At 43.8% G+C, this 14,593-nt stretch overlaps 1 protein-coding gene across 1 annotated transcript; it reads left to right on the forward strand.

The window, feature by feature from the left end:
* The first annotated feature begins 102 nt into the window (after positions 1–102).
* Positions 103–11,993, forward strand: EIF2D (eukaryotic translation initiation factor 2D). Its single transcript, XM_068419256.1, has 15 exons — positions 103–400; positions 1,344–1,534; positions 2,219–2,302; positions 4,429–4,519; positions 5,181–5,288; positions 5,928–6,217; positions 6,433–6,550; positions 6,994–7,039; positions 7,725–7,828; positions 9,097–9,255; positions 9,977–10,066; positions 10,171–10,266; positions 11,181–11,301; positions 11,446–11,620; positions 11,726–11,993. The coding sequence occupies exons 1-15, from the start codon at positions 345–347 to the stop codon at positions 11,794–11,796; spliced, it is 1,800 nt and encodes a 599-aa protein (XP_068275357.1). The 5' UTR covers positions 103–344; the 3' UTR covers positions 11,797–11,993.
* The last annotated feature ends 2,600 nt before the right edge of the window (positions 11,994–14,593 follow it).

A 14,593-nucleotide genomic window follows, 5' to 3' on the forward strand; every position in this document is an offset into this window, starting at 1 on the left:
CGTGTCTCCCGGTGCCCCCGCCCCAGCAGGCCCGTCACAGAACAAAGCACGAGCGTTTGGGCGGAGGAAAAGGCTCCGTTCCCGCAGCACCCGCGGGCGCTCCGCGGCTCCAGGGGTCTCACGGCGATCGTCTCCCTCGTGTGGAGGCGGCCGAGGAGCACCGCAGGGTGACCCCCGGCCCTCGCACCGCGCCGGGCCCGGAGGCGGTGGGCGCGGGGGGACCGAAGCGGGCGGTCGGAGCGGGGAGGCGGTTTCCACCCGGACGCTTTTGTACCGCGGGACGGCGCCATGGCGGCTGCCGCGGCCTGAGGGGAGCGCGGCGCCGGCCGGGGCGCGGGCCCGCCATGTTCTCCAGGGCGTTCCGGGTGAGATCCAACACCGCCATCAAGGGGTCCGACCGGTGAGTGCCGGGCTGGGCCGGGGCCGGAGCCCCCCGCTGCGCCGCGGGGGCAGGCCCGGAGGCCGGAGGCCGCGCTGCGCTGAGGGGAGCGGCCCAGTCCCGCCTCCCGCGCCGGGTCTGTCCCGCTGCCCGGCGGCCTGAAATCGCCACGCTTCGGCGTCGGTCTCCGTGGTGCGCGGGAGGCGGCGAGGGCAGCGGCGGGGCGAGCGGGGCCTGGCCGGCTGCGGCGGCTCGGCCCCGCAGAGATGCGGGCGTGGGGCAGGCGGGAGCGGCGGCTGCTGCCACCTCGTTTGTGATAAACGCGAACTGCCGGTCGGAACGCGAAATGCACCTTCCGCGTGAACGCGCTGCCATAATTAAACCAGATTTAAGTGAATTGTTATGTCGAGGCCTGGCTGATCCTTCTTTACTTCTATGTTCTCGTGTAGTGCCGCTAGGCTGGCTTGTGGATCTTGTAGATTTCAGTTGGTGCTTCTGTGAATGACCCCACAAACCCACCTTGTGCTGGTCACCGTGTCTTAAACATCAGTTAAAACTGAGGGGAGAGGGAAATGTGTCTGCACCCCTCCTCCTCCGTGCCGGAGCTGTGGGGGTCTGTAGGTGACAGGCTGGGCTGAGCAAGTCTGACACTCCCAGATTTGTGCTCAGGAGCTCAGAGCAGTAATGAAATCACTGCAAAACAGAGGCAAAGACAGCAACAGGAGCTGTAAGCAGATGTATAAGGAGGAATATGAGCAGGACAAGCATATTTGGCCGCCTCCCAGTATTCTTCCAGCATGCAACTATCTCATTTGTAAACCTGGACACAAATGCTTCAAATTATCTTCTGTGAAAAAGCAGGAATCTCATGAACAGCCAACAAAATAGTAACTACTGCTCTAGGAATTATTTTGACAGATAGTCTAGACAGCTTTGTAACACGTTTGTGATTTTATCATTACAGGAGAAAACTACGAACTGATGTTGCAGCAGCTTTTCCTAACCTTAGTGCTGAACAATTGACTGAGTTTATTCCAAACAAGGAAGAGCTTAATGTCATCAAAATACACTCTCACAAAGGGGAGGCCGTCACTGTTTACATGAATAGCAGGAACCCAATACTGTTTGAAATTGAGAAAGCTCTGTATCCAACAGGTACTAGAATAATCCTCCGTCTTACTAGGCACCAACCTTTCCCCAGAAGATTTCCTTGTGTCTGTCTGAAGTACATCTCCTATCACTATAGTTTCAGTACCCGTCATAATCTTTAGTGCATTTATTCTACCAATGTCTTTGCGAAATCAGTGGCATTTCTGGATCCTTTCTGCAAGAAGGAAACTGAGGTGCTGAGAGGCTGGAAACCAGGAAACAAATCTTTTAAGTCACAGTTTGGTATCTTAGCCCCTTTTCTCTCTTTCGTCCACTGCAAGGTATAATTCCAAGCAGCATGATGTCCACTTCCAGGCAGCCCTGGAATTAGGCAATGAATTGCTCTGATATTCTATGCTTTTATTTTTCCCATACCCAGCAATTCTTCCCTGTTGGAACAGCATTTTAGCTCAGAGTGTCTTTGATTTAAGGAAAATAATGCAAACATTTATCTGTATCCTTTATAACAATTCACAGGAGCTGGAATTAACTAGTAGTTTATTTTTCTCCATCACATCTACTAATTATTGTAGTATTGTTCTGAGTTCAGATTTCTTCATTACCCAAGTAACAGTAGAGTGTTTAGTTGTGGTTAGTGTTGTACTGCTTTGAGTCTTAAAGATGGGAAGAAGCAACAGCTAGAGAAGTTTTTAATGATGCATCTTTAAATTTGGTTCTGTTTTGGGACAGTGTACACGCTGTGGGTCTACCCAGATCTTCTCCCTGCTTTTTCAACATGGCCCCCTGTGCTACAGAAACTAGCAGGAGGAGCAGGTAAGAGGAAGAGAACTTTGTCATGTTGCATTGCAAAAAGGAGTTGCCTTCCGGGCTTTTTTTGACGTTATCTTTCCCAGTGGCAAAAATGTCCCTGAAACAAAAAAGTGTAAAGAATAAATACTCACAAAGTAATTCATGGTGATGTCCTGAAAAGGAAAATAAATCAGCTGTAAAAAAAGTTTGTGAATGAAACAAAGTAGGTTAAGCTGTTTAAATGCAGTAACCTGTTCCATGTGGGAGTCTCAGATTTAGAAATATCTTCTCAGGGTGATCAGCAGCTCTGAATTGGGACAGAGAAGTGCCTGTGTCATTGGTCTGTCCTTTTTATAACTTTCCTTGAGCAGCTGAGTTCCTTTTCTGCCACTCTGCTTCCCGCCAGTTCAGAGGTGAACCAGCTTATGCTGTGGCTGACGAGTGAGTTTATGTTGGAACCTACAACTGTAATCGGTGCCAAGTAAATTGTGGATTGAGCAGGTGAGGCTGGATTTGAATTCCTGGATTACTGGCTCTACCACCTAGTTATGGATCAAGACTAACAAGAAAGGAGTCTATTTTCTTGAACCTGCTTTGGATGCAGTTCAGACTCGTGAGAATCAGGTTTTTATAAACTTTAAATTGCAGAACTGCTCAACCAGAAAAAGATTAAATTGCAGCCACTGTGGCCTTAGTCTGTAAATGGAAGTGTACGTGTAGGAAGAGACGTCTTTTTTCCATTACACAGTATCTGAAGTAGAACTCAAGTCCCTGTATTTACTTTGTTTGCTTTTGGGGAAATAAAGTGCTTGAATGTGTAGCTGTGATAGACATCTGAGCAAGCCTCCCTGCTGACTTGTAGTGACCTAGTTTCTGGGAAAAAAAAAAAAAAGTCTTGCTAATGGAGGAAGGCCATTGATGAAAGAGGGCTGCAGGTCATTCATCTCCCATGGCAACCAGGCTACCTCTGGGTAGGATCCAAAGATAAGAAGCTGGCCACCAAGACAATGGTGAACAAAGGCGGAGGGAGAGGTAGAGCCACATCTCAGAAAAAAGGGGAAAGGCGTGAGACTATCCAGTGCTGCAGACATGGAGGGAGGGAGCAGATTTGGGGAGGATTAAGTTACAAAGAAGAGCAAGGTAGTGCTATTGGTGATATCTGTTTCATGAATTCAAATATTTACTGTCTGCCCTGGTTATTTACACAATATACACACGGTACTTACCTTGTCACGTTAAGGTCTTTATGTGATTTCTGTCCTCAGAGATGTGGAGCCTTTGTTGCAATTGCAGAGTTCATTCTAGATTTGCTGAAAGTAGTTGTGACAGTGAATGGGAGGAAAAATATTGTTGGCTTCTTCAGCATACACAGTAAATCTATGATGCTGAGAAAAAAAGTGAGATGCCTTCAAAACCAAACCATGGAACACAGATCAGTCCACGAGACTGCAAGCTCTAGACAGCCATGAGGGAGAGCAGATGCTCTTCACGTGGTTTTGTGATGATGCAATGCTGTATGTGTGGCATGGAAAAGTGTTCTTCACTCACATGCCAGTCTGTTCATCCCAGGTATGGAAAGCAGAAGGAAGCACCCAACAAGGCATTGTTTCTGTCCAGATTAACAAGGAGATGGTTAAGGCTGCTTCCTCATGCTGAGGAGAGTTCACAGCTGAGTGCAGCTATTGTGTCAGATCAGGAGGGCTGGGTCAGCAGTGGCACATTTTAGGCAATTCTTTCTCCAGGGAGAGAGCTGCTGGGATAACCTGCCCTTGGGACAGGGAAGAGGAAATGGCACATCTCCTTGTTTCTTTCTCTTGTCATTAATGAAGAGTAATGCTCTCTAGGTTGGGAGCTTGTCCCTTTCTGTTAACAACATTAATCCCTTCAGGCCTGACATGGCAAGGGGCTGAGCATGCTTAGCTCTTCTGCAATTTTTTGGGATGTGCCCAGCACCCTTGTGAATTGGATCTCTTACTCCACAGGGTGGTAGCAAGAAGTGCTGCCTTACTAGGAGAAACAGAGAGTCATGTTTATCTGGCATGTGCTCATCTATTAACAGGCTTGTATTTTTGCTGAGTAACAGGAGGGATGGGGGTGGAGGAAGTGGTGTCTGAGTCTTTAATTGAGAAGTGGATGTGCTTTATTTTCAGATCTGATGCTGCCAGGAGTTGTAGTGCCATCTTCTGGCTTTCCTCAAGTAGAGCGGGGCACGCTCTGTGCTGTCACCCTCTTGGGAAACAGGTAGGGAGGATTCTTTATTCATGTATTTTCTTAGAAACTGAAAATGAAATTAATTTTTTACAGGAAGACTCCGGGGCTTTTGCAGAATTGTTCTTGTGCATTTGATGCACTGTGGACCTGAACAATGGAAAATACAGTAGAAAAAAAAATCCACTTAAGTTTCTGCGTTAGGCTATGTTTGGGTTCGGGTGGACAGCTTTGCAAATTGGTTCTTTTGGACCTGTGGGGGCACAACTGGTAGATCTGTTTTGAAACAGAGTAATTTTTTTTTAAAAAAATACTGTATTCTACACAGTTGTCTTTTTGTCTATGAGGAAATTCAGAGTGAGGGAGCAGTGCTAAAGCTGTTGTTTTTCCCCCCCACTGCTAGTCTCTTCTGGCAGTGGAGATGCTTCTTGTACTTTATTAAAGTGAGGAATGTGTCACTGCACAACCTCCACTATCACAGCTGCACAGATCCTTGGGATTCTTTGGAAGACTTTACATACCAGAAGGGTGGGACAGAACCAGAAAATACCTAGATGCTTTAAAAAAAAGAAGGTTGTAAAGAACAAGGACATCATAAAAGAAATTTAGTATATCACAATGGCACAGTCTGTCTTTGTCCAGGTAGCACAGTGTATTTGTGCTGTCCTGCTGTAATACTCCCTTCTTTTCCCAGAGCTCCAGTAGCAGTTGCAGTTGCCACTATGTCCACTGCGGAGATGCTGGCTGCTGGAATGAAAGGGAAGGGCTTTGCTGTGTTGCATACTTACACGGATCACCTCTGGTGCGTATATTGCCAGGCATTTGGTAAAATGTGTAACAAGTCTCCTGTGTTCACTAAAATCAAAATCTGTGCCCCAGGAAACTTAGTGTGTCAGTTCAACATATTGGGTTACTTGGGTACAGTTTAGATATGAGCATTATTAAGGTTTCAGCTACATGTTTTTGATGACCACGCTTTTCTGACAGAAGCAGGTGTCCATCCTGACATCTATCCATCATATTGGAAATAGATATATAAAATTATTCACTTGATTCAGTTCCTCCAACCTGAGTGTAATTATTATAGAAATGAAGCTAGAACATCCCTGCTGCTCTGATTTTAGAGAATCTTACTCTATAAGAAGTTAACTTTGAATCATTTTTGCTTAAAAAACATTCAACTGTGCCAGTCTCAAGCAAATAAATGAGTTGCTCTGCATTTGGATTCAACTAGTCTGCTCAGTTTTAATTAAGATTCATGACGGGAACATAAGAGTTTATGGAGGAAGATGAGTTAAAAATAAATTTTATAGTTTTGAGAATGTGGAAAAAGATCCAAGCAACTGCCAGTGCCTTTTATCAGGGTAACATTTGTTCATTGTCCTACGGATTTCAAAGCAGTAAACAGAAAGCTATGTTATGCTTTTTCTTCCTTTTATAGGGAATATGGTGACAAATCTTCTCCTCCTACCTTAGCTCCCTTGGTAACAGATTCTGCTGAAAAGGAGAGTGCTGAAGATGAGGAAGAGCTGGAAGGGAAAGAGCCTGTCATCAGCTCCTCCACTGACCCACTGCAGCATGTGGACGTTGGTGATTTGAGCCTGAAGGAGCGAGACAGTTGTGCAATCCTGATGGGAAAGCAGGAACTCAATGAGACCAGAGCTGCAGAAACAGCTGAAGATACCAACACAGAGGTTCAGCAGGAAGCTGAAGACAGTAGGACTCCACAAGGTATTTTTGCATACAGATGAAACCAAACTATGCCCCTGTGTCTGGTTTGCTGAAGCCCATAGCAATGATCTAGAGTACTGTGTGCTCTGGAGAGCTCACTGCGAGAATGGGGTAGGGACAGTTCTGTGTGATGGGAAAGACAGTCTGAAGAAACGGAGTGCTGTGTTCTGAAAGACAGACTACTCACAGCTTACTTGTCCTTTTCTTCCCTGCAGAGCAAATGGATGCATTATTTAATCAGTGCTTTTTTCATGCCTTAAAATGCAAAGTAAAGAAGTCAGATCTCCCTCTGCTCACCAGCACATTTCTACGCAGCCATATGTTCTCATGCTGGTATGTGGTAAGATGATTATCTTTGGCTTTGCATGCTGGGTTTTTGGCTTTAAAACTGTGGAGATCAAGTGTGATATTTAGGATGAAGTTCTTGACTCAAAATTCAGTCGGTATCTAAGGTTATCCGAGATTATGCTCACTTCTTACATCAAATGCTGTGATGTAAGGGTTGTCCAGACCAGGATATGCACTTGGTAGCTAACTGGAGTTGGCTGACATTTGTTTCAAGATTGCTTAGTCACTTAAATGGCTGTTTGCCTCCCACAGGAGCATCAGCACTAGTTTCACTCATCATGTTCTATTTATTAGCTGCGTTGAAGTAATTCTTTCTCTGTGTGATTCGTATTTCCGCTGTTAAGAAACTTCTAGCATAAGTTGCAAGATTTAAGAAGAAATGAAGGGTTACTTGTAACTAAAGAACTTCTAAAAAAATCCATTTATAGCCCTGCTGGACAACAACTGGACATAAAGAAATCAAGCTATAAGAAGGTGAGATTTTTCTGTCAGTTTTTGGATTAAATTAAATAAGAAACGGAAGGAGAGAAAAAGTCTTAAGTCAAAATTGTTCAAGTGTTAGTAAAATAGACAGACAAAAAAACCTAGAAGCTGTTCTTAAAAGCCAAGTTCTTTTTCTCAACTGTCTGCTCCTGTGGGATCCACAGAGAAAAGTAATTGTCCTGAAAGCATGAGCATTGATCTGCTTTGAATGCAGCTGATGCTATCTGCCACTATATCCCAAGACAGCTGTTAAAGGGTTTTGATCTCGTTGGACAACGCAATTACTTGCAAGAAGAGGCCATTCCTTTTCTGAAGCTGTTAACAACAAAAATGAAGGCGATATTATGTCTGTTGTGTAGATGACAGGCAAAGACAAAGTGCATTGTCAAAGATCTCACAGTAGTGATGTAAGATGTACTGTGATTTGGCTAAGAATGTCACAGAGCAAAGAGGTGGCAGAGCTACAAAAGGAACGCTTGCTTACTCTGTTGTAGAGCCACAGGCACTCACTCCTCCTTAGCAGTTGCAGTGTTTAGAGAAGCAAAGGTGTCGGGTGTGTGTTGGGTTTTTTAAAAGAAGTTTTTCTCATTTAGCAAGTAACTTTGAGGCAGTCAGAAACACATGAACAGGAATTTAAAATGCTTGACTCCACATTTCTGATTGTTGCTTCCTTCAGTTCTCTAAATTCCTGCAATGTATGCAGCACCAGAAGATCTTACAAGTGAAGGAGCTGAACAAAGGTGTGGAGAGCATCGTGGAAGTGGACTGGAAACATCCAGAGTATGTAGAATATTGTAGTCTTTTTAAAAGAGCTGGTAGTCTCTGAAAGAAGGGAGCAGAATCTGCTACTTCCAGCCTTATTACTTATACTCTGCTTGAATTCCTGTTCTGAATAGCTGTAGCAACCCTCATTTCCTAATCTTAATGTGCTATGGAGGCGTTTTATACCCTGCTTCTGTACAACATTGCTTATGTTTCCTGCTCTTGTAAGTTCTTCCAGGTAAACTGTGTTCTTCCTTCTTTACTTAGTGGCACTGAGCATGCTTAAAGTCTAATAAAAATCACTGTTTTCTCCATTACACATATTGATTTGCACAAATACTCTTACTCTTTCAGTTACTTAGTACCCAATTCCCCTATATTGGTGTTTCTGTTATCTTAGGATTAGTAGTTACCTGACATCAAGAACATCCTACTTGTTCCTTCTGCGTATCAGCACGTTCGCTCTCTCTTGGAATTTCCCAGCGGGCCTGAGGCTTCCTGTCACAGAACCGCTCCTTGGCAACAAATGGAGCGGAGAATATTTCTGTAGATGTCAGCGTATCTTCTTGTCTGCGTTTGGAAAGAAGCAGAATTACTTTGACTTTTTGCATTAACTTTTCTCTCATTGTACTTGGCCTTATCACTAGGAGACAGGCGTACTCAAACTCGGGTTGTCAGATCTCTTACCTGCAAGCACAGAATGTGCAGCTCTGGTCACCGAAATGAGACTCCTGCTCCTGCACTGATACAGTTCTTACCCCTCTCTTCCAGAACTGTCTTTTATCAGTGACCACTAAAGAATCATTTCAGCTTTTAAATGTTTGTATATTTGCAGACAGTGCAGTTGGTTTTTTTTAAATTTAATTCTAGGGATTCTACGGAATGGGGCTGCATCATTTGAATTACAGCAGTTCTCTCTAACTATGAGAGCCAAAAATACTCAGAACAGCTGGAGAGATTTACTGTGACCCCAACATACAGGGCTTTACTCAGAGTGAAAGGTGTTTAATATAACCTGTGTTAAGGTGCTTATTTATGTGTATCTTTGAAACGTGTACAAGGACATATTTAGTAATTACAGCTAATGCTTCAAAATACTGACCTTTCCTCGTGTCCTTTAATCCACAGACACAGGGCCCCGCTGCAATGGAATGCATTTGGAGGCACTGACACACTATCCAACAGACCAGGCAGCTTTTTGCACGACTCTCCTAGGTTTTAGTTTCTCAGTGAAATGGAAGTGATAAGTTTCAATCCCTTTCACTCACATCAAATTCTCGTTTCAGAGTTAGAGCGTTTGCAGTACCTGAAGGATTTTCTTCAGCCTCTGCTGCTCAAGACAGCAAGAGTGAAGACAGAGAACAAGTGTACCATGCTCCTGAAATCATTCCGCTTTATGGGGTTTCAACAAAAATGATTCCACTCTTTCAGGAATCTGGGCACAGGTAAGCACTAGAAAAGTACAACAAAACCATTGTTATGTGAAGAGAGACTAACAGACCTAATGCTGCTGCCATTTTGGTAGCTCTCATGGGGAGGGCCCTGTGATATTGTCAGGAAAGGTGATGGGAATCAAGAATATATTCATTGCTTCACAAAGGGAGGAAAGATAAGAGGCTGTGACAACTGCGTTCAGCAAGTACTCACTTCGCTTCTCCCACAGCTAAGGAGGTGATAGCTCAAGTGTCAAAATTGATACATTTTACGTGGATTGTCTTAATTTGCCATTGGATAAGGCATATTCTGCCCACCCACAGTATGGTTTACTGAAAAGAGGATGCCCAGATAACTTAAAGAACTCATTTGCCTCCTTGTGCCCTAAGCTTCTCTGTTTTGATGTAGTTTAGATAGACAGCACTCAGTGGCAGCCTTTCTTCAGCTGAACCCTTTTGTACAAGTTATCCACAGTCCCCTGAAGTTAGGGGTGCCATTAGAGTCATCCTCCCAAACTAGGCTCCCTGGACCACGGGGTTTAGAGTCTCTGTAATTACTGCTGTAAGCCTTTTGTCTGGTATATGGCAGCTGAGGTGTAACAGAAATCACTCCCTAGCAGGTGTATTTCAGAACTGAGCTGTTGCTACCAAATGTAGTCAGGGTAGTTGCCATCTTGTGTCTTGGTGACAGAACCCAACACCTAATGACTTAAAAAGTTTTCTTTCTCTTTAGAAAAGGTAGCATCCTCTCAAGCAGTGAGGTGAGAAACATCATCATTAACTATGTGAAGACTAATGAGCTGGTTGATGAAACAAACAAAAAGTAAGTAGACATGGAAGTTGTCCTGCTCTGCTTCCCCAGGAGATGCTGAAGTTAGAGGAAAAAAGTGAACTTGTTTGCTTCTAATGCGTGTTTTTGTTTTGTAGCTTTGTGAAGGTGAACACCATTCTGTGCGACTGCCTGTTAGATAAATCGGAACAAGATGAAATCTCAAACCTCAAATGGGATGATCTCTTGAGCAGGTGACACTTTTCCCAATGTAGTGTTTCGGTATTACACAGATTTATTGCATGCAACTCAAAGCCATGTGTTATTTGAGCTACTGAAGTTGTAACTTCCTACTGGTAATACAACAAAAAGTATCCAGAGCCCTTCACTTAAAGAGTCTCTCATTCTTTACAGTTTAAAAAGCATCTAGCATTAACTGTTGTTGTTGGAATTTTTTTGTTTACCTGCTCAGCACTTATCAGGGAAAGTGTCCTGAACAAACAGTGCCTGGTTCTGTGTATAATCTTTATGTACATATTTATAAAGCCATCCTTTGCAACAGATAACTGAACATGCCCACTTCTGCATTTATAACCTAAACCCACCTGTTAGACCCAAGAGGCCTGAGTGACACAAGACCTTTGTTTCCATATACTGAAAAACTTTGCCTAAATGTCCCCAATGTCTTACTTGCCTTGAGCTGCTTCATCATGCAAAGCTTCTGAGGCATCTCCAGCAGTTTCCTTTATTTCTGAAGCCAGGTTTGCTCGTGGCACAGTAACACAGTTTATGCTGAATTTTAAACTGAAGTCGCTTCACCAATCTGTGAACAATACAACTGAACAATATTTAAAGACAAAATTAAAGAAGGTTTTCCTCTACAAGAACCAAATTATAAGATTTTACCAGTAACAATCTAAGCTATAATTTTTGCAAATCAGTAGACTAGCTTTCTTTTTAATCAGTCCCTTTCCTTAAATAATAGCTAGGACGCAAATCTTTGCATGAGATCATCATGCATTATCTTCTTAAGATACCAATTCTTCTCACGCAGAATCTCGGCTTTTGTGTAGTCTCAAAAACCTGTGAGAGGCTGCAGTGGGAAAGGACAGTTAACATCAGCCTTGCTGTCCTGGCTAGACTAATTGGATGCATAAATTTTGTTCAGGTGCCTTGAACGACTGCAGCCCTTACACCAGGTGACGTTTTTTGGACAAGAACCTATTGTGAGGAAAGGAAACATTGAGCCCATCGACATAACCATAGCACAGAGGTCATCAAATAAGAAGGTAAAACCAGACTAAAATAACGGGGTTTGAGCAGAAGCCCAGATCCTGAGAGTGGCTTGGGCAGCTCATTTTTCTGGGATGAACGGGACATGCCTTGCTAATACCTACAGCAGTGATGTTTGCAATAATTATTAAAACCTGCAGGTGACAATTATCAAGAACCTTGAGCTGTATGGCCTAGACCCACAGTGTGTGGCCAACATTCTGCAACAAAAAGTCCAAGCCAGTGCCACCATCACCCCAGTACCAGGAACAAAAGACAGAGTTCAGGTCCAGATCCAAGGCAACCAAATCCATCATCTGGCCAAGATGCTGCTAGGTAAGTCCAGTCTGGAGCTGGGCCGGGACTGGTTACAGCAAGATACAGTTTTTAATTCTTGAGCTCTGAATATTTACCTGAAGCAAACTCTTGGTTATGTTGCAGAAGAATACCAGCTACCTCGGAAATACATCCAAGGCCTTGAGAAGGCTCCAAAGCTTGGCCGGAAGAAGTAAGAGAAAAATCTACTGTAAGAATTACTCGGATCTCATTATTTATAAAAGTGTTCTGCCAGCAAATCAAGGATCATGTACAGACCCTATTCATTCAGAGATGAGTCCTGGATGTTTATAAGGTCTAGGATTCACCCAAATAATAATATTGCTCCAGCTGCTCATTTTTCATAAAAATAAAAAGCTGAATAAAACCCCTAGCATTATTCTTTGCCTTATATTTTCTAGAAGTTCCTCATGGTGCATTGTTTTTTCTGGCTACTGTGGCTTTTGGCTAGTTCAGCATTCTTGCTCTGCATCTTTTAGCAAAGGCACAGTAATAGACCCTCCACCGACACGTAAGCAAAGTACATTCCAACACGTGTTGGACCAGTCCAACATGTTGTGCCATAGATTGTGTATGTCAGAAGTAAAACCCATTTGCTTTTAGATTTTATCCTTTTAAACATTTCCTGGTATTAATATCAGACATTTCAGCACTGAGAATGAACTCTATTAGCTGGATTTTTATGGTTTGTATTATTTTTATATATAAATACATTTTTATGTATGACATCATTAACTGTGATTTATTACAGGTAGTCAGGGGTAGCTCTGTCAAACTCTGCTAACATACTAAGAGAAGATTAATGGAACTCTTCGGTCAGGTTTCACAGCATAGATGTTCTGTACTGCTTTAGCTGAAGCTTAAACACTTTACAGAAGAATTAAGAATTTTAAATTCACTTCTGGGAAGGACTCTTGTTTTTTTTCCTTTAGGCGTAATACATGGAAGTTCCACAGGAGAGCGCCAGAAAAAGAAGTTAAGGAGATTTCTTTCATTACTGACAGTTTTATTATCGTTGTCTTTTACACTGTCTGCATACGAACGAGTAGTTTCAGAACCTTCAAAAAAGCTGGAAGTGAGACATTTTTTAAAAATGCCATAGAATTACTAGGGAGTAGTAAAAATAAATTACAGCATTGCAAAAATGCATTTCATTTTGCCATAGAAGCTTTACTATTCCATTCTATACACATTATTTTACATGTTTTACAGTAGACAGGAAAATAAATTCGCACGAACTAGGCAAGACAATATAGTAACCAAAGGCACTGCCAACAGGATTTTGCGCTTAAGGAAGGGGCCAATACTTCTATCCTAGTCACAGCTCAACTGACTGTTGAGAATTTGAGTTTCAAGATCTACCAATTCCTCAAATGCCCCATATTTTGAAACAAAAAACCAAAAGAAACAGCCCTCCCCTTTGCAGGAGGCTTTCAGCAGCATTCACGGTAATTGCATAAGAAGCCATGCCTTCTACAGAATGTCAAAGACATGCTGGGTTCCAGGGGGGGAGAGGGAGACAGTCACCAAAACTCTAGTAGGAAACAACAACAAAAAAGAAATCTTTACAGCTTTTAGCCAGAAAGAGAAGGGATTAAAAACAAGCGTCTGGATCTTACTCCTCAGAACCAATGGCAGTTTTGACAGTGTTCTTTCTCTTGGCTGAACAGAAGTATTTATAGAGTGCTTTCAAGACTCAAAGCACGAGATAAATGTTATTTAAATTACTTCACAAGTGCATAGTGAAGTAATGAGTATTCTTGTAAATGGACAAACAGCCCCAGAGCATGAAAATTGCTGCTCTAATTGGGCTGCTGCCGCGTTGTTAAAGGTCATCTGGGTGTAGAGTACAGTACAGCTGGGAGGCCCGTCCCGCACCGTGTGCCAGAGGCCATAGCCCTGTTAGCAAACCCTTTCACACTACTGACTAAACCAGGAGCTGGAACTAAGCTTGCAGAAAGTGGCGTTTATTCAAACTGAGGGGCTTTAAGTGATGAAGTTACTCTCTTAACAGTTTATAAACAAACATACTCAAGTATAAATCTAGGGGGAAAAAAAAAACAATCCCAAGCAGTCACCTTCAAGAAAGAAACAAAAACAGTTCCTCGTCCCTCTGCGGACAAAAGCAGCCTCATCACAACAGTACTTTAGGTAAAGAGGGGGACAGGACTGAGAAGGCCTCTTGACAAAAGCCCCTTCCAACTTCCTCCTTAGCCCAAATGCAAAGTTTTCACACTTAAGGAAAAAAAGGCACTGAGGTAAATTTGAGACTCTCCCCTGCTGTCTCTGGGGTAGCTGTTACCCAACAACCTGTTGCCTCTCTTCCCACTTCATGCAGGTGGGGTCACAGCAGTCTGCACTGAGCTCAAAGGGACACTTGTTCATCAGGTCAATACGAACCCCTTTCTCATGCTCCATCCGAATCCGGCTCGTGTTAACGATCCGTTTTCTCTTTACGCTTTGTTGCGGTGTCCTGTGTAAACAGAGGGAAGACTGACCTGGCTGTGTGCAGTGTAAACACGGGGACCACCCTCTCTCAGACTGGCATCCCTGGCACCTTCCTCGCCCCTCAGGGATCGCTGCATGGCAGGAGCGAGAGCAGCGTCGCTGGTCAGAGCTGTGGCAGTAACCGACACTCCAGCTCAAGGATTTTTTATTTTTGAAGGATGCACAGTGCATGCATGAGAGAGTGGGAGCCCTGAGAGAGGGGGAGAGAGACTGGCTCTCCTCTCCTAGCTCCATGAGAGAGTAAAACCTGGTAACCTTCCTGGACACGCAGGCAGAGCACCGATTGCGAGTGGGGAGGAAGGGGAGAACACGACAGGTATGGAGTGGCACGGGCAGGGAGAGGATGGCGTGTCACGGACAGGAGTGGTGGGAGCGCAGTGCAGGGAGGGCTAGCAAGAGGAAGCGTAGTATGAGAGAGTGGTGGGAGGAAAGCATCTGAGCCTAAAGGTTCCCTTGCTCCTCCTC

Source organism: Nyctibius grandis, chromosome 27, assembly GCF_013368605.1.
Source record: "Nyctibius grandis isolate bNycGra1 chromosome 27, bNycGra1.pri, whole genome shotgun sequence".
NCBI classification, from domain to species: Eukaryota; Metazoa; Chordata; class Aves; order Nyctibiiformes; family Nyctibiidae; genus Nyctibius; species Nyctibius grandis.

What these genes read in the sequence shown, in the direction of transcription:
- EIF2D (XM_068419256.1), top strand. Translation starts at nt 345, where the DNA reads ATGTTCTCCAGGGCGTTCCGGGTGAGATCCAACACCGCCATCAAGGGG. An exon ending in ACTTACACGGATCACCTCTG is followed by an intron (nt 5,289 to 5,927) that starts GTGCGTATATTG and finishes TTCCTTTTATAG; the next exon opens with GGAATATGGTGACAAATCTT. An exon ending in GTTGATGAAACAAACAAAAA is followed by an intron (nt 10,067 to 10,170) that starts GTAAGTAGACAT and finishes TTTGTTTTGTAG; the next exon opens with CTTTGTGAAGGTGAACACCA.